The following is a 26,087-nucleotide window of genomic DNA, read 5'->3' on the forward strand; positions in this document are numbered from 1 at the left end:
CCCTCTACTGTCTTCTTCCTCCTGCTGCTTCTTTTAATGATAAAATATGCAGAATCATTACCAAAAGCAGTCTCAAAATCTCTCTATGTATGTTTGTGCCTCGCCAATCGAAGCGAATTATTGTAGCTCAGGGTTGAACTGTGGAGTCCTTGGTGCTCTCTGAGCTTTGTTGTTTTCTTGCAGACGTTTCATTGCCAGACTAGGCAACGTCTTCAGTGCCTAGTCTGAAGGCACTGAAGATGTTGCCTACTCTGGCAATGAAACGTCTGCAAGAAAACAGCAAGGCTCAGAGAGCACCAAGGACTCCGCATGTTTGTGCCTGTTCTTCACAACTTAATATTATTTTCCATATATATTCCATATATTCATTCAGTGAATGCTTGCAAAATATTCAAGAGGATCTTTTTACCTGCTTCACTGCCATTAATGTCCCAGTGCCAACGTCTTGAGCTTGGTAACAAGAAGAAAAAGCACCGAGGCCTATCTGTTGACCTTTAAGCCATTCAATGTCTTCCCTATAATGGCGCTTTGCTTTGGTATGTCCAGGCAGGGTTTCTGGGGTCTGCAAATTAAACAAAAGGTATGACAATGCAATCCCTCTGAAACTTAGGAAAAAAGATTAATGTATTCTTAAAACAAAGATATGAAGCCTCTATTTAGAATATGCAAACAGCATGAGCGTTTCTCTAAGCCCACAGGTTGCCCAAATGAGACCTGCCCCGTGCAAAAGTTTAAAGAAAAAAGAACCAATTTTCAGAATCTGTTTACAGATTTTCTCACATATCTATTAATTTAACATTTTTATAACCCACCCCATTCCCAAGGGACTCTTGGAGTCAAACCTAAAACAATAATACAAAACTCCAAGTAAATTCATTATAATAGGCACTACCATTCACTGGGGACAAAACCACACTGAAATAAAACAGCTCTGAATTGTTTCTGGAAGGTTTACAGAATAGCTATCACATATACTTCTGGGGGAAGGGGCTACCTTGGAGAAGGACTGCTAATTCACTGCCCCTACCCCCTGGTACATCTCTGCGGGGGGTGGGCTTATTTTCAGCAAGTCCACTCTAGGTGACCAAGTTGGATAGAGAGACTGAGTTCTGGTGAAGTGCTGCCTGATACATCTTCTAGTGCTGGCTTTTAAGGGTAATAACTGTGCAGTGACTTCAAAACTGATGTGATTTGAGACTGGTGGATTAACCTGTCTGAATTAGATTCCTATGAAAAACACCTGTGTGTGTATAAATAGAGTTATAAACAAACGAACTCTGGCTGCCTCTGATGTTCTGTGCCCCTGACACTGAAAATATAACCCTTCCTGACATATACAATCTTCAGGTATAATACAGCACAATAATTGTCTATGATGATAAAGGCGGGACAGAAAATAAAATAAATAAATAAATAATCAAAATGAGATGATCTTCTACAGTTTAGAACTCATACTGTGCAAGTGCATCACAGAATAGAACGCATTCAGTCGTAAACATCTGCATCCTATTAAATGGCATATGCTGCCTTGAAATGTCTAGAGATCATAATAGCCAAGAACTTAAACACTGCTTCAGTCAACATGAACAGAACAAACATAAGAAGTTTCTCATTCTCCCCAGAAAGAAGTCCAATTATCTGGTGACTGAACTATTTAAGTAATCAAATTAACAGTGAATGCATTATGATTATGTTGTTAAATAGTAGGGATGTGCAAAACATTCTGTGCACAGAATACCTGTTTGATTTTGGTTTGGGTTCGCACCCAGACCAAAACATGCATATTTAGAGCATTTTGATCCATGTACTGGATGAAATAGAAATGTAGACAAGAGCTGCAGCTGAGGGGAGAAGATCCAGGAAGGCCAAGGAGTGGGACATGCTGCACCCGGACAGAGGAGTCAGAGGAGGGAAGGGGAGGACAGATGTTAGAAAGAGAGGAGGCCTGCTGACCAGCACCAAAGCCATGCAGAGGACAAGAGAGAGGAGGCAATAAGCACCTGCCATGCCCTACTTGCTTTAAAATCACCCCAAAATTCCTCCAGATTTTGTTTTGGCTGAAATGTGGAACAACTAGACTCGCTAGAAACAGTGATTTCCACAAAGCCTTGCACTCATGTTGTGATTACTCTATTACTCCAAACAGTGCTATTTCTAGAGGCAAAATCGATTTATCTTCAAAATACTATCAGAACTGCATCATGCAATCGTAACAATAAGAAATAACAAAAGCCCAAATACTCACATCCTGCTGAATAATTATGATATCTTCACCATTTTCAACCTGAAGTTGAGGGACTATTGGAAGGGCATCCTGAGATGCTGACATGGCCATGGCAATAGCTAAAGCTTCCTCTTCTTCAGCTTCCATCTTTTCCTTGCATTTCTGATTATGATTCACATCATCTTTATACGTGTTATCATTTTCTGCACGTTCAGGAGACAAGACAGCCACTTCGGACTTGAATGTGACGGTTCCATCACTGGTAGGCGCCTCAAGTAAGTCTTCCATACTAGAACTGAGTTCTGCATTAATATCCAGTTGGCTATGTTTTTCTTCCACTGGGGTGAAAACAGTATCTTCACTTGGTATAGCTGCACTAATACTATTATCACATTGTGATATGTCATTTAAATTAAGCGTCATGCTGTTTTTAGAGGTTTCCCCCTGTTTATTCACATCACAGGGTATAGGTCGAGATGGCTTTGGCCTATGTATATGACTGAACGGCAGAGGCCTGGCCTGGGTAAAAACAGGGGAAAGCTTTTCCAATTCTTTTTGTTCAGCACAGTTTCTCTGAATCTGGAGAGAGAGCTTCCGCTGCATTTGAGGAGAGGCAGAGGGTATTTTACAGGGAACAAATCCCTGAGATCTGAGTTTAGGAATATCAGTTCCTGCAAGTACAGATGGGGTAGAGGGGGAAGGCAAAATGGGGAATATAGTTTGGGAATGACAGGGCGTGAGAGAAGAGTTCAAGCATTGACCAGGGGATCTGCCTTTTGTTTGAATGGCTGGCTTTGGTTGCGCCATTGTTCCTGCAGAAACAGGAAGTTCCAAGAAAACACCAGCCATTGTGTCAGAAATGTCCTCCAGCATAGCACTTCGTTTTTTACCATCTACTCCTTTTCCACTTTTACCTGGTAACTGAACTGTATTATTTGCAGTAGTATTCTCTGACAACTCCGGAGAGTTATCAGGAACTGGAGGCTGTGCAAATTCATGCCTGCATTCCCCAGAATGCATTTGCTCCATGCCTAGCTGGATGGCTTCTGCAATTTCCATTTCATCTGCTATAGCCATCAATCGCCGACGCATTCTTGTATGATGGATTGAGCTTGTCGTGCTCAACATTTCTAACAGTTTTACGAATACTTGGGGTACTCTTGCAACCATTCTGGCAGCACTCAAAAATATTCTCCGTGACAATTTACCCACCATCGAATGGGAGTTGTCAATTGACTGCAGGGCAAAGCTCAGTAGAGACAACAGCTTTTTGTACCTAAAAATAAATACAAAGCAGTTAATTTCAATTTATGTTTCTGAATTTTTTTTAAAAAAAATCAGTATTTCAAGAGAAAATCATTTAAAGCAGATTTTAACATAAGATTTTCACTTTCTGAACCAACCAGCATTTTGATACTAAACATCAACTTTTCAAAAAGCAAGGTTTTCTAAAGTAGTACCTGTCAATGATAGCATCAGCTTGTAAGATGTCCCCACTAACAATGTGGGGATAAAATTCACCAGGAAACTCTAACAGCAACCTATCTATAAGACAAAGACGTCCAAGTAATGCTTGCCAGTTGTTTGATTCAGGTTGTGTTCCAAGGATGCAATTTAAGACAAAATCAATACCCTCAATGCCAATGGACCCTACAGGAAAAGATTAAACAAAGAATTAATAAGATTGTATTATGTGAACTGGCAGATGGCTTCTCTTATAAGCCAGTTTCCTACACCTGAAGTTGTTTTACCTAATAGTGCCAATTTTAATTCCCATTGTTGAGAACTATTTCTGAGTTTCTGAAGATACATTAGTTTTAAAAAACGCAATGAGCAGAATTCTCATTCTCGACATGAATGATATTGGATGTATTTGAATTTACCCATATTGCCATTCCCTCTGATTGAAACTTGCACTATAAGCTTATTCATCACATAAACATTTCAAAGGTACAAATGCCATTACAAGGATTAATGCTAGGATCCATCACATATTAAAGAGACGAAAACATTAAATACCTGTGCAATCAGCGTTGAATTCAGTTAATTTGGATACATTCAGAGTTTTAGCATTACCATACTTTCAAATTCCCACAGTGTTATGTACACAAGGATATCAAGTTCACCAATTATTACACTACTGAATTACATTACTTGTTTTACACTTATTTTTCTTTCATTTTCTTACTCTTATTCTGAACTCTTCTGCCCATCTAATATTTTATTATTCTTTGAACAGTATCCATTCCAACAAGATTTTATTCTCTCCACCAATTATTCTTTCTCATTGCATTCAAAATCAGTAAATCACTTATCTGTTAGATTTTTACCCCTTTTTTGTATATAGCTGTCCCTCTTCCCTGCTATACAGCAACAATTTGGTGAAGTAAGTGGGGTCAGAGTGAGTGCTTCTGTGGCTAAGGATGGCTCTCATTTTATAGTTTTCTCCTGCATAATATTTATAGCCTATTATACCTTCCATCCCAAACCAGTTTGTTTTGTTTGCAATTTTCAATATGTTATTTCCTAAGTCCCCTATTATGCATATTTCCTATGTACAGAAAGCTTCTTATAGATTTTTCTCCTTTCCTCCTTTAAAAGCAACTTTACTTTTACTCTAACTTTTCACTTTCATTTCTATCTATTCCTACGCCAAATTTCTCTTTTATGACAACAATGTACCCTATGTTTTATGTCATGTCCTTAATATACATTAAGGATACATTTAACATACAAATATCTGAGTCAGTCAAATACAAACCTCTGTTACATTGAGATTTTACAATTAGCTTTTTGAAAACTTAAAATAACGGGTTGTTTATTCTTTTATTGATATAAAAATTATATCCAGCCCTTCTTACTGCCAGCTTTTCAAATTCCAATCGAAGCCTAAGTATCTATAAACATATTTGTTCACAATCACCCCATTTTCCTGTTACTCTCAAAAGCCAAATTTAAATTTGATTAGGAGGAAAGAATAGAGCTGCAGAAACATCACAACACCAAATCAAAGTGCCAAATTGATTTTATGTGACGTAATTGTGCCTTCAAATATATTTGAAAATTTGGCAGATTTGTATGTGCACACACTTTTATTTTAAACTGAAAATTCAAACCAAATGAAGTTTTCTTGGCAACGTTTTCTGAAGTGGTTTGTTCTTCCCTTCTTTGTAGAGCTGAGAGAGAGAGAGAGACTAACCACAGTCACCCAGCTGGCTTCATGCCTAAGGCGGGACTAGAATTCACAGTCTCCCCATTTCTAGTACCTTTAACTGCTTCCCCAAATTTGTTAATGCTGCTTAGATAAAAAGAAAATGAAGTTTTACCAGACTTAAGTATTTCTCGACCAATTGCCAACTCTCCTGCTTGACCTTTGCACATCTCCATCAATGTTGAAACAGACAGTTGGCTTGTGCGGCTATAAAAAGTAAAAAGAGGTTTCTACTAGCTAAATTTCGTTAAGATAAAAGAATGAATATTTAATTATTTAGAGCTGACTGAATACATTATAAATATTTGTCACTGTTCTCTTAACAAAGTACATCTACTGTACAACTTCTAGAAAGTATTTGATAATGTGTACAACTAACTATTCATAGGAGAAACACAATCCTAGCATTGTTTAAATCACTGTGACTGAGATTTGAGCATTTCCACTACTTTTTAATATTGGTTTATAAGTATTTATTACTAGTATTTCCTACAGAAAAATTAAATGCAACCTATCAGTCCATACTATGTGCACTGTGTGCACAATTATTAAGCAAGTTGTATTTTTGAGGATGAATTTCATTATTGAACAACTACAGTGCTCTCGGTCAATCCAAAATGTTAATAAACCTCAAACCTGAATATTTAAGAAAGTAAAAGTGAGGTTTTGGCTTTCTTAAGACCATATCTATGTGTGCACAATTATTGGGTAACTATTAGTGTGCAGAATTATTATGCAACTAAATGAAGAATGAAAATTCCCCCATCTCACTCGTTTATTTTCATCTGTTAAAGTGAGAATAATAAACAAACAACTCAAAATTTACAAATAAACATTTCTGACATTTCAAACAAAAAATCAGTGACTAATATAGCCACCTTTCTTTGCAGTAACAGTCATAAGCCTTCCATTCATGGAGTCTGTCAGTTTCTTGATCTGTTGACGATCAACTTTTTGTGCAGCAGCAACCACAGCCTCCCAGACACTGTTCAGAGAGATGTACTGTTTTCCTTCACCGTAAATCTCCCGTTTGAGAAGGGCCCACAAGTTCTCAATAGGGTTTAGGTCAGGTAAGGAAGGGGGCCATGTCATTATTCTTTCATCTTTGAGGCCTTTACTGGCTAGCCACGCAGTGGAGTACTTCGATGCATGCGATGGAGCATTGTCCTGCATAAATATCATGGTCTTCTTGAAAGATGCAGACTTTTTCCTGTACCACTGCTTGAAGAAAGTGTCTTCTAAAAACTGGCAGTAGGTTTGGGAGTTGATTTTGAGTCCATCTTCAACCCGAAAAGGTCCAGCTAGCTCATCTTTAATAATACCAGCCCATACCAGTACCCCACCTCCACCTTGCTGGCGTCTGATTGAAGTGGAGCTCTGTGCCCATTACTGATCCAGCCACGGGCCCATCCACCTGGTCCGTCAAGAGTCACTCTCATCTCATCAGTTCATAAGACCTTTGAAAAATCTGTTTCCAGATATTTCTTGGCCCAGTCTTGCCGTTTCAACTTATGTGTCTTGTTCAGTGGTGGTCGAGTTTCAGCCTTCCTTACCGTGGCCATGTCTCTGAGCACTGAACACCTTGTACTTCTGGGCACTCCAGGTAAGTTGCAGTTCTGGAATATGACAACACTGGAGGATAATGGGTTCCTGGTAGCTTCACGTTTGATTCTTCTCAAATCTTTGGCAGTTAATTTGCGTCTTTTTTTCTCAACGCGTTTCTTGCGACCCTGTTGACTATTTGTAACAAAACGTTTGATGGTTCTGTGGTCACGCCCCAATATCTTAGCAATTTCAAGAGTGCTGCATCCCTCTGAAAGACTTTTTACAATTTTTGACTTTTCAGAGTCAGTTAAATCTCTTTTTTGGCCCATTTTGCCTGAGGAAAAGAAGCTGCCTAATAATTATGCACACCTTGATATAGGGTGTTGATCTCCTTAGGCCACACCCTCCCTCATTACACAAATACACATCACCTGATATGCTTATATCCAATAAGGATTCAGGTTTATACAGCTTGGAGGAGGAAAATATGCATAAAAATGATGATATGGTCAAAATACTCACTTGCCTAATAATTCTGCACACAGTGTAACAATATCATGCTAACATGTTACTTCTTTTTATTTTAAAAAAAGTGCTGCTACATTGACTATTTTCTTCTGTAACAGCTTTCACATTTTCAGCACATATATATTCATTCTCAAAAAAACTGCATGCAAATTTCCACTTGAATTTGTCCCTATATTATGAAACAAGTACATACAGTTTTGAAGACAGGTATCTAAAATATTTAAATAGATTAAAAACTATACCTGTTGGCATCTGCACATTTCACCAATATGGTTTCCACAACTGGTTTTAAAAGTTGTTGCAGTTTTGTCCTCTCTGTTAGACTATGGCAGGGAGTATATACCAGCATGGCTCTTAATGTTTTCTAAAAAGAAGGGTAGATAAATTAAAAATACAAACGCTACTTCTTAAAACACTGTATACATTCCTGCAACCAAAAGATTAATACAAAATACACAAATCTGCACAAAAGATTATACAGAATTTTATTCAGAAAATTGCCTTTGCCTACCAATTTGTCAATTGTAAAATGATATACCTCTTTGTCATTTTAAAAGTTCCCTTTTTCTGAGATTCCAAATAAAAATGAGATTATCTGCTAAACTGAAGCTAATAGTTTAAGGCAAAGTTACTGGGGTCCAGTACGAAAGGACAAAATCAATTATCAGCTTTCAGACTTTCAGCTCCCAGCTGGGTAAACTAAGGATAACATCCAAGAACTGAGTAACACTCAAAGTAAAATGAAGTAGTGACATTTATCTTCCATATATACATGCAGCTTAAAATTGAAAATCAGCTGATCAACTTATTTGAGGAACTGGTTTCAGCAATACTACAAAGCAAGAGTGCTTCAAATATTGTACTAAGAAACTGGAAATAGAAAACTTGGTGCCACTGCCCACACTGTGAATCTTTGATGACTACTTTATAGTAGCAATTCTTATTATTTAGTGTTTCACAGAAAAAAGCAAAACAATAAACATGGCAAAAGTATCACAGGATATCTCAAGTCAGTCTACAAATATAGCACATAAAAATAGTTATAGGAATTAGTCAAACTATTCAATGACTTTGAGCAGCTGTCTGAATCCTGCCATAAAGGTTGACCTGTTATTAGAAGAAAATGAGAAACAAATTTCTGAGGATCAGACCAGCAGTCTTTCCATTCCAGGGGGACGGGGGAAAAATATTCTATACAAGCTGCTGAAGAAATTGGCAAAGTAACGAATAATGATGGTTATTTTCTATAGTGCTTTATAAGGAACCTTTTTTTACCAGCTATTGATACAACTGATATCCTGCTGCATTACTATGTTTCCTTCTGCCCATAAAAGTGGAGATACGCGTACAATTATTTTCACATTCAAAATGGTTTATCGTCACAGCAAAATAACGGGTATACATTTACCCTGGATTTCTAGAGCTATCTTGCTGTAAAATTATTTAAACTAGAAAACAAAAGAACAGAATACAGAATCTGATGTGACAAACCCTGGAATTCCGTTGCACCATCTGTAGGCCTATTCCTCACTTGCACCAGAAGACAGAGCTTAGACTACCCTGTTATCTGAGAGACTCACTCTGAGCATCAAATTAAATATTCCAGAAGGACTTGATTTGCCTGGAAATATATCCATTTCAGAAGTGAGATTGGAAAAAAGCACATTTCTAGAGTTACTATAACCTGTTTTTAACAACCTGTTTGAAGGGACTCTGTCTCAAGTAAAGTATTCATATCTCAAATAGTGCTGTCCTATTTCTAAATTCTGAATATGATTTAGAAAGGAAGTATTACAAAGGAATAAGCTACTTACTAAAGCAGCAACATACACTTTGTAGACAGGGTCAGCACAAACCATCGAAAGTGCACTGCAGCAGGATTCCACAACAACATCTCCTGAGAAATTTGTCTGGGATGACCCACTAGCTGCTCCCAGAGTTCCAGAATTTGTGGTGTTTCCACTGCTGCTCCCGGAATTTCCAGTGCTTTCACCATTAGCCAATAATAGAGCACCACTAACGTCATGGGAGAGACGTCGAAGGGCCATCTCACGTATATTCCAGTTTCGAGAAAACAGGCAACCAACTAATTCCATTCCAAATACCTAAAAAAATCAACATTGCAAACAGAACGATTGCAATTAAACATTTAAATACACATACACACACACACACACACACACACACACACACGAAATAAAGAATTTGAATTCTTGTGGCAAAGATTATAAAGGAACGTATTGCATATTTTTAAGGATTCTTATTTTCAATATATATTGCATACCATGGAGATATAACAGGATCAGATTAACATTGCACTAGATATTACTTGGTGAAAGGAGTAAGCAGTGACTGGCTGAAACGAAATGCACTAAGAAATGTAGTTTATTAAAAATGTTCTGAACTCCTAGACTGAGACTGAAGTTAGAATGCAAATATTTTCATTTTCATTCTCCAAAGGTGGGCACAATTAATGCATCTACTGCAGTTTTCTACCATTCAAAACTGTATTTGGACTCTAGGCTGCCAGAATTGGACAAAGACTTCAGCGCTATCAAACAATTTGAAATATTTCATAGTAGCACACACAAGGTGTGGTCACAGTGGCACATCAGCCAAATTAGAGTAGCTACAGGTCTCCAAGGTACTTAACAATAGTTCGACATGGTTTCAGGAATTGTTAGGCATGATTAATAATAAAGCAGAAAAATAAAACCAGAAGGCAAGAGCCAAACAAATAAGAAATCAAATAAATTTAGGCCAAAGAAGTTTAAAAATTGGCAACTAAAAGCAAACAATATAAGGTGATATATGACTAGTTAAAATGTTATGAAGTTTTGGTGCTTTAAGATAGAAGGCACTGCCTCAATAGCCATTAATGTCACTTCTGGAGGAAAGACATCCAGACAGGGCCTCTGGATGGTTTTAACAAGAGAGTTATAACAAGACTTTAACTGTCTTGACATCTTCCATGGATGTTTGCTGCATACTTTTTGTAACAACCTGGAAAAGCAAACTTGGGGGGAAAAAGACTACAGTGTACTCAGGTATTCACAAAACAAAGAGAATGTAGTCAGCACCAGTACATATCTGTGCAGTCTGAGATAAAATATAAGTTGTAACAGAAAAAAAAAAACAAATTAGTTTAAGTAGTTTTAGAAATTTAGCACACCTGAATCCATGGCTCAGCTAAGTCCTTATATGTAGAAGGGATTTGCTGAACCCCGTAATGAGTAAGGTTACTATCTTGATTCCTCCTTGGTGAACCAGTTACAGGTTGCTGAGTTGGTTGCTGGACCACACGAACAATCGAAGGAGAATCAACAGGGCTTGGCAACTCATGACTAGACAAATAAGATACCAAAAAGATAATCAGTAAATATTTTCAGACTTTAAAGAAAATCAAGGATTTAACTTGATATGCATTTTAATCAACTTGTCACAATTCACATTTCCCAAAATAATATGCAAGTGAGAGTGTGGTTATCTTCAAGGTTTACCATTTCTTTGATTTTTATTATTCCAGTTTTCAGCTCAAAAATATGAAAAACATGCATCTTTTGGAAAAAGTATATTCAGGTAAAGCAATATGTTATTGTATCTTGTAAAAACATACAGGCTGATGTGGAATTGGGATGGAATGGGCTTATAAACACACATGAAACCAACCTGAACTGGAAACAGATTGATAAGGCTTAGATGTTTAACTATGCTCATAAATGGACAACACAACAAATTCAAATAAAACAAATCCTCACCTATAGAAATCATGTGTCCTCCACTTAGATCTACAAAGAGGGCATATAAGAGGCTCCTTGTTTCTTCTACATTCCTCTGCCCCTAAAATTGTATCAAGGTACCCCAAAGAAAAACAGATGGATTCTGGAGTTAGTAGTGTAAGAACATTTTAGAACAGTAGTATTTGGAAATGTGTACAGATCTTATACTGTATAACAAAGCAGACACAGGGAAAGCTCATTAGATACTTATTCACATGTCTGATGAATAATATGCAGTAAATGCACATGCAATAAATGTGCATTTATTAACAGTACCGGCACTTTTTTAAAAAATTCAACACGAGAAAGTATGTTTAACAATTCTATAGTTACTATATAGGCTTTATAATTACCCACATACCATTATATTTTTATATACCTCTATTCTCCCTTGTATTTAAAACTTCAAAGCATACTTTCTTACATTTCCATAAATATGTTCCATAAATATGTAAATATTGGATTCCTTCTCTAAGATACTAGCTTGTATGAAAATAATTCCATTAACATTCAGCAACTACAATATCACTTATGACTGCAATTACTTTTGTTTCTCCACTGCTGGCAAGGACCTTCTTTGCTATTATTCTTTAAATCCATTCTTATGATTCAAGTGCACATATAATATCAGTGACGTACATATTGACATGCAGTGATGGTGAAGTTTATTTCTGCAACCTTCTTCACAGACAGTCAAGCTCTCCTCATCCAACATGCCTAGCAAACAAATGGGGCACATCTGCTCCTCTTCATCCTTGATACTACAAAAATATATACATATAGATAAATATTTTAAAACTAATCCCTTTTAGCAGTTCACATTTATTTATTTTTCTTCCTGGCCAAAAACTGCCAACTCCCACAGTATTTAATGAGAAACATTTTATCATTCTGTAAATGGACAAATACCAATCTTTGGTGCGGCTTTGTAGTTACTCTGGATAACTGTGCATGTAGCACAGACCTTGCTATGGACGAGGTCTTCTCATCCACCCCACCTACTGTAAATTCTCATATTTTTTCCAGGATTGTAGGATCTATGAAGCAGATTTAGAGATTCAGGGAAATTCTTGCTGCACAACTGGCATCTTTCTTGCATGACATTAGGTGTAGTCCATTATGTTTTTGTGTATATATTGTTTTTATCATATATTACTGTTTCAGATATATATAAGTTATAATGCACAGGGACATATCTTAGTTCATCTCACGGACTTTCCACATTAACTTACTCTAGGAGCCACTCCTCCTGAATAAATATAAATACTATATAATTTTAGTATAGTATAATTCTAGAATGAATATAAATACTATATTATTTTAGTATAGTATAATTGTATACTATAGTAAAGACTTCTTCAAAATTTACAGGTAAGTGTCAAATTTATTTTATGTACTTAAAATTTTAAACTGCCCAATAGCCAAAACTGTCTGGGCAGTTTACAATAAAATAAAAAATTAATTACAAACAAGTGCATTTAAAAGATCTTAAGAACTGCCTATTATGTAAGTATTAAGATTATTTAGGAAGGAATAATCTCCCAAGTCTAAAAGTAGAAACCTAATAAGATAGGGAGATAATGGATTTTAAAAGTTGGTTACTACAAACAGATGAGGTTGTAAAATAGGAATTTTGTAAGTGCATGCAGTAAATTCTTCGCATTCTGAAAATTGTTTGCATATTAAATGTTTCTACTATGGGCAGATTCTTTCAGGGGTCACAATCATGTAAGAAATATTATGCTCCAGAATTCCTTTCCAGCCATTACCATTCATCTTCTATCAAACTGCCACTGCAACTACTTTATTCACACAAGTTTGTTCATGCAGGTATCATTTCCAATGAACTTGTTTTATTGATTTTTTTACTCTGTAAGCCACCCAGAGTCATTGCGTGTGAGCTGGGTGGCCAAATAAATGTATTTAATAATAATAAAAAATAATTTCTTCTTACTGATGGACCAGCTTCTGTCTGTGGAAAAGGGAGAGTACATATTTCCTCTATTGCTATACACTTTCAATATTTATTCTAGAGGAATAACGGTCTCTCCAGAACAGATTTTGGGGATCACAGGGAAAAGAAGACAGTGGAAATCTTTTGCATAGTATTAAATTGCAAGTTTGGGATGTAAAGGGAAAAGGTGCTTCAGAACATGCAGGGTCTTTCACACAGGACCGGTCAGCAACTCTTTAAAGTAACTGTGTCTTTTCCTAGGATTCCATGGCTGTCCTCTGTCCACATGAACCAAAGAAAAAATGTATATGGTCCAAGAAGTTACTGACCGGTAACATATTGAAGTGTCCTGGGGCACAGCTCTACCTTTGTTTACTGTATACTGTAAAGGGCTATGTATTCTGATAGTGAGAAAATAAATTAGAGCCATAACCAGCATGTAAATATTTCAACTGAACCACCAAACTGAGAAATCAATGCTCATTTTTCCTATCTGAGCATGAGAATTTCACATACTAAAAACTTAAATAAATTCCATTCCTTTCAAGAGCACTTTTAGAGAATCACTTCTACATTCACAAGTAGAGAAAATTCAGAGACAGCCAAGTTCTATATCCTTTGGAGCCACTGTGTCTGCCTAGGACCCAAAAGTTATTTTCAAACATAACATTCATATCAATGATATCCTACAGCTTTATATTGTAAACTTCCCTTATGAAAACATCTTGAGCCCTTCCTTCCTTCCTTCCTTCCTTCCTTCCTTCCTTCCTTCCTTCCTTCCTTCCTTCCTTCCTTCCTTCCTTCCTTCCTTCCTTCCTTCCTTCCTTCCTTCCTTCCTTCCTTCCTTCCTTCCTTCCTTCCTTCCTTCTCTTGTTACGGCCATTCCAGTAGACGCCAGGTGGCTTACAAAATTCAATATGCAGTTAAAACAGTTAAAAACATGAAGAAAACGAGACAGCCCAGATGAAAAACAATCACAATAATACTAAAAAATAGTATGTTGACTAAAAATTAAAAGTATTGGAGCAGCAGGCAAATTCATTTGAGTTTCAGATTTAGCTATAAATAATCTATTTCCAGTAGTTACTTAATTCTAATTTTTTTATTCCTGGAATAGTTAGTTTATTTTTAAAAGCTTAGATGTCCTTAAAGACCCTATTACGTTTTAAGAGTCTCTAGTCATGCACACAAACAGCTCCTCATATATACTAGCTCTTTAAGAAAATATGCCTGTGACAAGAGCAGCAGACCTCTACTTAGAAATGTAGAAAGACACCTACCGAGCCACAAGGAAATGAGGCAAACAGAAATATTGCCCAAAACATAGAGACAAACAAAAATAAATAAAATAGCCCAAACTTCATACTTAGGTCTCATTCTATTAAACAATAAAACAAAATAAAAAATGTTGCTTTAAAATAACTGTCCATATGGGAATAATTTAAAATAGATTTAGTATGACAAATAAAAGCAAATATTATTTATAAAATGGATAATATTTAGAACGGTATTACTGAATTCTTAAGAATAACTACTAACCTATTTTCTGAACTAGATGTAGATGTGCTAGAAGATGACAATGTATGAGAGTTTGACATGCGTGAGACAAACTTCTGGATGGTGTTACGAGATGGGGCTTTGATCCTTGAACTACGCCTACTGTGGTATTTCTGGAACAAACTCTCAACCTAACATTGGAAGAAAATATTAATAGGCACTGTTAGGATATGAACTGCTCAAAGTTGATGTCTCTTAAATAAAGATATAATTGCAGCCAGACTGTAAGGTAAAATTGTTATCAAATTATAACAAAATAAATATTCACCTATATGTAAATAAAGTATCAGCACGCTATAAATACCATAAGCACTATGGGATGGATGCACTCTGTCAACAGACATGTTTTGTAAATAGACATATATATACACACACACATACACACACACACACACACTGTACATATTCTCTTTCACTTATGGGAATGCGAACGCTGATGCTACATTTTGCCTAATTCTATATTGGATGCATGTTCAATGTTCATAATTATCACTATGACATAAGCTAACGATGCTACTACCCTGAAGAACAAGAGAAATAGTAACACAGAAGTTAAATAAATTATATCAATAAATTATATGCAATAAATGAGTAATAGGGCCAATCTTTTACCATTGTTTAAGAGCTACATGACATCAACCTCTGCCCTGACCTTTCTCATGATTAATAGATATATTACAACAATGATCAACCAGGATTAAGGATAACTAAGGTAACATTTGCTTAGGTTTTCCACATTTAATCATATAAACTTCTATACAGTTAAGGGAAAAAAGAGCCTATAGTAAAAATAAACGTCTATATAATTTAGGGGGAAAGTAGTGCTTACAGTGAAGAACATGGCCTTTCTAGCTAGCCCTGTTAAATTCCACTTATTAAAAAGGAGACATAATAATGGAGAATTTATTCAATGAATTCCACGCATTTATTTGATATTGCAATAGCAATTGTTATTAACTGATTTTAGAAATGAGATGGTCATATTTCTGTATTTTTGTAACTCTAAAAATTCTGTGTGGGTAAATTTCAGCAGCTACAACTGTCTATTTGCGACAAAGGAGATTGGATGGCACTACCTCAAAGTTCTTCAAGGTTTTTCGCCACAGCATTGGATCTGAGGATTCAAGTTGAAACACTCGAAGCATAACAAACAGCAGATGAATGCAAAATGTTCCACGCCCACAGCTACATGTCTGTAAATAGAAAAATATTTGGTTATTATTATTTGTGGTTATTATGGCTATGTTGTATTGTTTTTACAACCCTCTCCCCAAATCACGTCTTTCAGACTTATAAGGATTGTGCTTCTGCTTTCTTCAAAACAAGAAATCTTTAATTAACAATGGCTTCATTTTTTCCAAACTGCTGTTGGCTAACTGATGTTGTTGCTGACATAATCAACATGACATTTATATAGCTGTTTATTTTTCACTGATACTTTGTCAATGCCTATCTTCTGATTTATGCAAATGAGAATTAAATAAAATATGCCAACCAACTTCTGGAAAGCAAGAAATGTTTCAGCATTTTCTTGTTCTTTTAAGACTGGTGATTAAGAGGTAATCTTAATTAAATCTTCTCAAATGTGTTTATTTAATAATTAGTGATTAAATAGTCAGCATTGTTTCAATTCTTACCTGAGGACCAATGAACACTCTATATTTATTATCTGGACTGTCTCCCCCTATCAAGAAAGAATTAGGTCCTATCTGCTGCAAGAGATACAATCTAGCTCTCATGACTTTGTTGACACGCCGACTTGTTTCCTCAGGACTATATGGTGAGAAGCCATCTGGAGACGGTGCTCTTCGTGGTGGTGTTATACGTCCACTCTGAAACTTAAAATTAAATTTTGCTTTCAGTAATTTTGTCTTTACTTTTCACTTCCCCATTCCTCATCCTATCAATGAAATTCAGCTATATCTTTCTGAACTAGTAGGTGCACCCCATAATCATATAATAAGAAATGCTAACACTTCTTCCACTAAATACTATAAAAATTACTACTTCTATGCTTTTCTCTCAGAAACAATGCCAGTAGTAATATTTATTCCTCATATATACCTATACTATTTAGAGTAAAATAATCCAAAGCAGCTTACAATCAACCAGAAATTAAAATAGACACATCAGCAAAAACAGGCAAAAGATAGTAAGTTACAATGATCTTATTATATAGAAAACATAATGAAGACAGCCATTTAATGTCCATCAAGCCAAAGGCCTGCTAACTCAAGATGGGCCAAATCATGTGGAAGGAGATATAAATTAGGTATCATAAGCCTAGGCTATCCCATAGTTACTTACAGGTACAGGAGACACCCTTTTCCTTCTAACGCCAGGTGACTCAGATTTAACAGTCCTGGAAGAGGATGAGAAGGCTCCACTAGGAGAAGGGCTCCGTCTTCCTTTCTGAGTAGGTGAAGTAGCATTAGTTTGTCCATCAGGAGGAGGTTCTGTTGCTGATTTGTTTGTTTCACAGCCCTCTCCTTTTATTGGTATTGGCTTTACCACCTTGAAAAGAAAGATATGAAAAAAATGTCTCCTTTTCCCCAAAATAAATCAAATATTCCCACTAATTTGTAGATAAATGGAGGAAGGGGATTTCCACCATACAGGTTTTCTTAAGGCCAATGAGCATCTCTTTTAAGTAAAATGAGCATCACCTACATGATGAAAATCTAATAATGGCGATGATGATGTTACCGACAATGGGCCCAGTTTTTCTCAGAGAGCCTGTAGCACCTCATAATTATTATGGTTCTTTTAGTCAAGTTTAATAAATTATTATTATTATTATTTATTAAATTCCTAGAAAACAGCACTGAGCTCCTCAGTGTTTGGCAAGCAAATACAAAAATAGTTTGGATGGCAAAAGCTTTTGGACAAATGCCACTATAATTTAACTGTATTTATGACCAAATACAATGCCATACACCCCAATGTTTTTCAAAAACTGGTCTTTATCTTCCCGATCCAACTCTGCCAATGTCCTTAACTGTCTTGAGTTTTATGTTTTGGAAAACCTTGCCTCTTTCACTGTACGGTGATCAGTTATCACGGGCACTTTATAGGCTGAATTTTAAAAATCACATTGCTTTATTACATTTTTCCTTCTAGTTATGATTATAAAAACAGCCTTCCCCCCACCCCTGCAACCAATGAAGCAGAAGGTAAAACATTGCCCATAGAGGGCAGTGTTGTATTATTTTAAGCAACAGAAATTTCAATTGGGTTTGACTTCGGTAATGCACGGCTGTCTGTCCAGTGAAATTTAAAGCTCCAAAGCAGCAACATGAAGAAATGAAGCAAGAGGAATTACACTGCAACATTCCCAAATACAGCACCAACTGTAAGGTAATGTAAGATAAGAAACCAAATTCAGTGCTTTCAGCAATTCTGTTTTTTAAAAGTATACTTTCAGTGATTTCCCCCAGGAGTTACTTACCACAGGGCCTCTCCGACTCCTCCTTTCCAGCCATTCATGCTTCCAGGCGGGCATACACATTGCCTTGAGTTTTTCCCTGATCATACGCTCCTCTGGGCGATCATCCATCTTCTGCAATCCCCTGAGAGTTTCTTTATTCTCCATGTCACGACTACAGCTAAAATGAGAAGCAAAAACTATAAATGTGACTGTCAATAAACGTACCAAAATGCTTCAGCTTTGAACCACATTATAATTTATTCCCTCAAAAAACCCTAAAACAGTGATTGCCAGTACAACACATGTAACACTTTGATGTAGACAATTTGCAATCCTTCCTCTTAGAGTTATTAATTAAACAAAATGAAAACACTCTTTGGCTTTAAAAATACATTTTAAATAGATCCATTAATTATGCCCTATCACAACTTATAAACATTTTGAACAGCCTTTAACATGCTGCATTGAGATAAAGACATGCCCATTTCATCGAGTAAAGAAGTAGAATTACTGATGTGGTACGTATTTTATGTTTCCAAAATAGATTTTGTAACAGATTTTAAAAATCAAAATCCTAAAGAAAGGTGTATTAGGGTTGGATGGGAATGCATATCCTCATTCATATTACTGATATGTATCCAAATGCCCATCCACTGAACAATGTAGTTCAATGCAACTCATCTGGGAGGCCAAGGTTTGAATTCAACCTTTGAACGTCAAAACCCCAAAATCCAAGGAGAGGCTAGAATGAAGAAGCTTGCGCCACCAGGAAAAGAATAAAACAGATTTAATTTAATTTACTACTTACTTTAATCTAATTCTATTAATATTTACCCTGTATGTAATAATTTCCCCTTACTATCACATTAACATTTATAATGTTAGGGGCTCCTAGGTCTACAATTAAGGGCTGAGAAAGCAAGTTGCACACCAAAGACTTAGAGAACATATACTGGACACTCCAAAATCAGTCTCTGGCACATTGTTTTAATCCAGGTATGCAGATCTCTCCATGTCGTCAAACCTCAGATATTGGGAGGAAAGAATGCCTGCTTTGTTTGGAATATCCTTTTTAAAGTTTAACTGGCATGCCTGTATTATTGTTTCAGCATCAACTTATAATTGCTTTATTTAAGCATTCTGAAATGTGATACTAGCTTGGGTTCACAGTTTTGTACTTTGGTTGTTGTCATTTTCCCTGTGGTTTGTCGCTATTGTAAAGAAGTATTATACTTTCATAAAGAACACTAACTAGCTAAAAAATTAAATCACATTTCTCCCTCTGTACCAATTATACACACTCCCCAAATGTTTGGACAGGCTTTAAACTACAATTGTAAAGGCTGACCATTTTTACATGTACTCTTTCAAGCAAAAACCAATTAACTTCCTCTCATGTGAAAGTAAAACCAGTTTGTTCTTGCTTACAATAAAATGACTCTGATCTGTCTATCTATTGATATCTTTACACCCTGTGAAGCATGAACTACAAAACAACAAGTTTTTAGTCAGGCCTACAGGTAGCAGATTACCACAGGGGCCACTGAAAAAAATGTTCATATGCTCCATGTAGCCCTCCATGATGTTGCCTAAGTATTTACATTTTAGCCCCAAAATAAATTCATCAGACAAAAAACAACAGGACGCGGTGGCGCTGCGGGTTAAACCGCTGAGCTGCCGATCGGAAGGTTGGCGGTTCGAAACCACGCGGCAGGGTGAGCTCCCGTTGCTAGTCCCAGCTCCTGCTCACCTAGCAGTTCGAAAACATGCAGATGTGAGATCAATAGGTACCGCTTCGGCGGGAAGGTAATGGCATTCCGTGTCGTCATGCTGGCCACATGACCCGGAAGTGTCCTATGGACAACGCCGGCTCTAAGGCTTAGAAACGGAGATGAGCACCGCCCCCTAGAGTCGGACACGACTGGACTTTACGTCAAGGGAAACCTTTACCTTTACCTTTAAGTTTATTCCAGCTATATTACTCTGTCTCACCAAATACAAGCATGCCCATCCATACATCTATTAAATATTTGGAATCAGTGGTAAATTAAAATCCAATACTTTGAAATTCAGCCCAGGCAAGACAGATATTGGTAGAATCTGATTCATTTGCCTACATACCTGATATCAACTTGATCAGGAAGAAATTGTACTCCCCTCCAAAACATCAGATTTACTGTTTTAGGTCCCAATACACAGATCACATAAGGCAACAGCCATAGTTATTCATGTCCTGGTAACCTTCAGATTATAGCAACCTGCTGACTGAATAATTTATTCACCTAATTGATAGCTTTTCAGTGGCTGATTGCAACAGATGGCTGTACAACCACCTGGTTCCTTACAGACATCTCTCTTGGGACCTCGTTTTCCATTTTACCTGACTATGCATAATTTCATTCATGATCACAAAATTCCATGTATGTCAGATCTATTCCAAAGTTTAAATTTAAATTTAATCACTTATAAACACATTAACACATATTCTTAAATTAAATACGGAGAGCTATAGATGTAAATTGTGTCTCTTTATTTGGAGAAACGAAGTTTTAACACTTCAAAATATAAAATTTTCAGGTAATGAGCAGAGGCATCCAGATTCTGATCATTTCATCAAAATGAGGAAACAAGCATTGTGATGTAAGCTGCACCCCATTTTGACGTGTGCATGACATCGCAATGCACATATAAAAGGGGAAGAGCATGCACCTCTGTCATGCTCCTTGATCAAACCTTCCCAGAACATCTGATTGGATTCGCATGCATGAATGTAGTTAACACGTATTGGGACTTGCGGGTCAGTAGAATTGGGAGGGGGAACATGCCAGGAGTGTGAAAGCATCTAGTTTGGACTATCTCTGGTATCCAAGGTCAAGCTGCCATGCCATTGAAGACATCTACATGGAACTGAACTGACTGACACGAAGAGGGGGGCTGCATGCCTGAGAAAGGGAGGGGGTTTGAACTCATTGGGTTGTTTAACTTGGGGAAAACGCAGGAACTTTCATTCACAATTTTTTCACTGTTCTGTATGCTACGCTCCCTTAAAGGGATTTCTACTATAACCACATATGAATCGAATTTGATGGCAAGTTGAATAATAGTCATTACAATCTCTGTACTTGTTTTCTCATCCCCCCCATGCCTTTGCAACAAGGTGGTTTTATTCTTTTTGTACTATGCATTAGAGGAATCAGATTTTAAGAATATAATGCAATCTATTGGAATATTGTCAGTTTTCCCTTATCAGATAATGCTTATCATTCACAGACAGGCAGTTCAACAAACAACTTTAACCATTAAACAAGTCAAGCCTTGTAGATTTTTAATGTTCTGTTACAGAAATGTTAGTCTGAACTGTACAGCCATGAAAAAACATTCGGGATTATAAACCATCTTTACAATGTTATTATAATAGCAATGTTATGTTAGAGATTTTTCACACATGCCTGGAACTTCAAGTTGCATTTCCCACAGGAATAGTTCAGTTAACCTCTATCATTGTATTTCCAAATAATGCATGTATCATGGAGGCATTGCATCTAATATAACATTCAGTGGTAAAAATGGAACCCTATTATGATACCTGTGGGAACTTTCTATGTAAGAATATGTGTGGAAATCACTACCACAAACAGTGCATAAAAATGCCATATAATTATTACAATTAATGATAAGTAGTAGTAGTAGATTATTAAACACAATCAATCCTGGTTGAGGATGGGAGTTATAAACACATCTAGAAGGAACCATTTTGGGAACGACTTGCACTAGGGAAATGCAGCATTTAAACAAACCATTCCCCAAAGTGCCTGAGACAAGCATTTTTCTGACTGCAATACCATATGCTGAATGCAAACTACTTTTGAACCAAGGTAAGCTGCTAGAGTAGCTTGTACAAGGGCACAGGAGTCAAGTGGTAACGGGGACAGGGGAAAAAAAACTCCAGCAGGCTTGCTCAATCCCTGTTCCTCAGACTGGGCAGTTTTGTGGATCTGGGCCACTGAGTATCTTCAAATATAGTAAAATGTATGGTAGGATGGCAGTCTAAAAAGCATTCAGTACAGTGCTATTGCAGTATTCGATCTACAGCAAACTGTGCACAAAGCAAAAAAATGTACTATTCCATGTATGGAACTCACACACTTTGGCTTAGAAGTTCAGATAGACTGTTTCAGAGGGTCGTAATTCAGCCAAACATAAGCCCGCATCCTGGTTGTTCTAGATTTCAGCTGAGCCAAATTCAAAAGGGACTAATGGGGTGAGTAGGCAAAGCTGGTCCACCTCCCCCAATCTTCATCCTAGTTCCTTTCCATTACCTCCCATTAGCTGTGTGTCACTGTCACTTAAGCTCCCCTTGAATTCAAGTGCAGCATATCCAACTGACCATCTGCCCCTCCCCTGACCTTCCTTTGTCTTCCTTTCCCTTGCGTCTCCTTAAATGTTTATCCATCACCCCCACCATGTCCAACCAGCCTGCCCAACCCTCCTCTGATCTTCCCACACCTATCTTTCCTTCGCTTCCCTTCCAGTCACCACTCTTGTGGTGCCACCTCTGATGACCTTCCCTTTTCTCCTCTCCCCAGACTGGAACATCTCTGTGTGGACCAAACACATGTATTCTGGGTCCACATGCAGGTGGAACAGGTGTCTCAGTCTAAGGATAGACCACCCAGAATTGTCTGTTCATGCATGGAACAATCCATACACAGAACATTTTGTGCATCTCTCCTTATAAGTATTGGTAGAATGATACAGGGATAATGCTTTCCCTTAATCATCTCTGAAGCAAGCAAATGGATCTATGTATTTGCAGTAATTTTTAAATAACATACTTGGGTGCAACTGAAACCATTTTTTATTTTTATAATTTTTATAATTTAGTTAAATATCTAAGTTTGACTCAAAAACCAACTTTGAGACAAGGCCCCTACATTTAAAGGGGCATGATCAAAGGATAGGAAAGATAACAAATTCCATATTCATTTGGACTGATAAATATGCTGTCACTGTATTTTTTCAATATTGTCGATCTATTAATCCAATGGCAATGACCCCGGGTGAAAATTTAGTAAAACTGTCAAGGTCCCCATAGTCCACATCTTTTCTCTATAAAACAGTATCAGGAAATCATTGTCCGAAGAATAATATACTAAATTTTATACTTAAACTTCTAGAAAGATGCAGGTTTCTTCCCTCTCTTAATTGCATGTCTGCAGGAAAAAAGATTAGACATTGCATCCAACAGTCTCAGTCTGCCATCAGAAAAGACTGTCTCCCTGCTGCAGTTCAATCTGCTTAGAAATTTGTAAATTTTCCTGGAGCGTAAGTCTAGGAATATGATTGGCTGCATGGAAAGTCTATTTTCATAATATTGAATGCAGCTCTGCCTGCAATAGATCAAAAACCTCAATCTGCCAATGCTACAAATATCTTGCATTTTATTTCCTATCATCAGGAGAAGTTCCTGTATTTATATTGCCAAGATGGCAATACAGCTCAGATGCAGTACTAAGATTTGCAGGAATAACTCTTTGTGAATCCCCTAAACAGAACAATGAGGACTGAGTATGCTGGGTGGCTACACAGTATTTTATGAATATGGGGAGAAATCTCAGAAAACCAGATGGGAAAAGTAGCAAAGTTTCTAGAAAGGAGGGAGGAAGCACTATTAATGTTAAGGAAAAGATGAACTCTCATTGTCTATGTATGTCATTTCCTGGTTCACCATTAGAAACTATTTTTAAACATCCGCAGAAACAAAAATCAGAAGTTCTCATAGAAATAAATGGAGAAACCTAAGATTTCAAAATAGACAAGAGGAGACATTACAATATCTACCCTAACCTGCAAAAGACAGCAACAAAACTTTATTTTGTGTGAAACATCTGAAAAATAACCCTGCGAAAATAAGTTACAAAGCAAATGAAATTAATTTTCATTACTGAAAACTGGAACAGACTGCAGCTGCAAGATAGACTAATGACAGCCATAAAGTATAGTACACACTGAATTCTGGCCAAGATCAGTGTTACTAACATTGCAGCAGTATTAGACTCTTATACTAGGCAGGAAGCTGGGCTAAAGCTGAAGTTGCAACCAACTTGCAATTATTAATATACACTCAGTCCTTGTTTAGTGACAGTTGGGACCAGCAACTCAGTTGTTAAGCAAAGCAGCCACTAAGTGGAACCACAACTGTGCTTATGATCTTACTTCAGTTTTCCTTTGCTGTACAGACCTGCAAAGGTCGTAAATGCAAGGATTGTTGTAAAGTTACTTTTTCATCACTGTCATAACTGCATACAGTCACTTAATGAGGCAGTTGCTATACGAGGGCTGCCTCTATATTTATTTTATTCTTGTGTTGCATTTTGCACCGAGAGTAGTGTAAACAGCCTAGTTAATAGTGCTTCAGAGATGAAACTGAAGCTGGTTTCAGTTCCCATTTAAAGCTTCACTTTGTTGGCACTCTGTTTTAACAAAAATTGCCACCCCTTTCCCCAGCACTCATTTGTATTCAGGATGTTTTCTGAAACCACTAACTTACATGCAGTTTAACTGCAAGTGTGCAATCCAGGCTGCAGAGAAGTATCACCTTCAAGATATCATAGTTGGCTCATACACTTAAATATTAACATTTGACACAGCAGTATTTTTTCCAGGTGCCATTTTGAATCCAGGTTATCTGGGATTCTTTCAATCTTGTGGAGAGGGTTCCTGGCAATCCAAATTGTGCTACATGTAGGCTGCATTCTTCTTCTACCAGGCTCCTTTGGATAGGTAGAGGTGCATTGAGAAGTTGAATTCAGGAACTGATTAACGCCTCTGGAGGGAATTGTATATTCTGCCTTGAAGGAGATGAAAGTGCACCCCATCTGAAAGGATCTCTCAATCCCACAATGCTGGACAACTTCTACCGGGTCTCCAACTATACCTTTCTAGGACTACAACAGAAGCAAATTATCTTGATCCCTTTCAGTTAGACCTCAGACTCTGTCACCTGTGTGATGGAAACTGCATATGTCACTCTTGTGGATGACTTCTACCAGACAGAGGGAGTGTGACTTTCCCAGTCCTATTAGATCACTCAGTGGTGTTTTATACCATTGAATATGATATTCTTCTGGACTGCCTACAAGGGGTTGGGAGTTTGAGATATAATTTTGCAATAGATGCAACCAACCTAGACTGCACAACTCCCATTAAGTTTAACAGGAGAGACTTGGAATTCTCCCACCAGTTGATTTTTACTTTAACCAAAAAAAAAAAATTATCAGTACTTATTTAAGCTACTGCTACTATATAAACTGGAGCATTAACACAACAATTATGTAACAGTTTACTAGAATGATTTACTACAGCAAACTACTTAACAGAAGGAAAAGTGCACAAACAATAGTATTACTATAATGTAACTCAAAACTCATTATCATAAAAATGGAAAATAGAAAAACTGGATAAAAGGAAAATGGGAAAATGCTATAAATGCTAGTGTTGAAGAAACAAATGTTGAAAAAAGAAGTCATAAATCCTGTAAGAACCCTGAAATATAAGGCTGCAAGCATAGACAGCATAACCGAAGAAATGTTAAAAAAACAGACATGGTTTGCTTACAGAGTGGCTGTATGACTTGCTTAGCCTGTGTGGACACTGCATCTGTGCCTGGTAATTGGAATGTTCTCTTATCCTAAGAGAAAAGTAGCAGAGGTGGATGCAAAAATTACAGGGGGATTAGTTTGGTCAGTGTCTAGGGAAGGTGTTGGGCAGAATTCTGCATGAAATTATGCAAGAAATGGCAATAAACAACACTGGGGAAGTGCATTGTGGCTTTATGCCAAACAGGGGTGTGAAGATCATTT

General features: G+C 36.9%; 1 protein-coding gene across 1 annotated transcript in view; it reads right to left on the bottom strand.

Moving 5' to 3' along the window:
- MAP3K1 (mitogen-activated protein kinase kinase kinase 1) overlaps positions 1 to 26,087 on the bottom strand; it is a 63,722-nt gene that overhangs the window by 9,323 nt on the left and 28,312 nt on the right. The window contains exons 2-15 of the mRNA XM_063295646.1: positions 18,247 to 18,403; positions 17,106 to 17,312; positions 16,436 to 16,636; positions 15,875 to 15,991; positions 14,781 to 14,929; positions 11,927 to 12,048; positions 11,267 to 11,348; positions 10,681 to 10,852; positions 9,323 to 9,613; positions 7,751 to 7,872; positions 5,551 to 5,642; positions 3,685 to 3,874; positions 2,246 to 3,500; positions 410 to 562 (exon numbers count right to left, since the gene is read on the bottom strand). Of these exons, the coding sequence (XP_063151716.1) occupies positions 410 to 562; positions 2,246 to 3,500; positions 3,685 to 3,874; positions 5,551 to 5,642; positions 7,751 to 7,872; positions 9,323 to 9,613; positions 10,681 to 10,852; positions 11,267 to 11,348; positions 11,927 to 12,048; positions 14,781 to 14,929; positions 15,875 to 15,991; positions 16,436 to 16,636; positions 17,106 to 17,312; positions 18,247 to 18,403 (3,310 nt within the window). The remainder of the gene's footprint in view (positions 1 to 409; positions 563 to 2,245; positions 3,501 to 3,684; positions 3,875 to 5,550; positions 5,643 to 7,750; positions 7,873 to 9,322; positions 9,614 to 10,680; positions 10,853 to 11,266; positions 11,349 to 11,926; positions 12,049 to 14,780; positions 14,930 to 15,874; positions 15,992 to 16,435; positions 16,637 to 17,105; positions 17,313 to 18,246; positions 18,404 to 26,087) is intronic.

This window comes from Candoia aspera, chromosome 2 (assembly GCF_035149785.1).
Source record: "Candoia aspera isolate rCanAsp1 chromosome 2, rCanAsp1.hap2, whole genome shotgun sequence".
NCBI classification, from domain to species: domain Eukaryota; kingdom Metazoa; phylum Chordata; class Lepidosauria; order Squamata; family Boidae; genus Candoia; species Candoia aspera.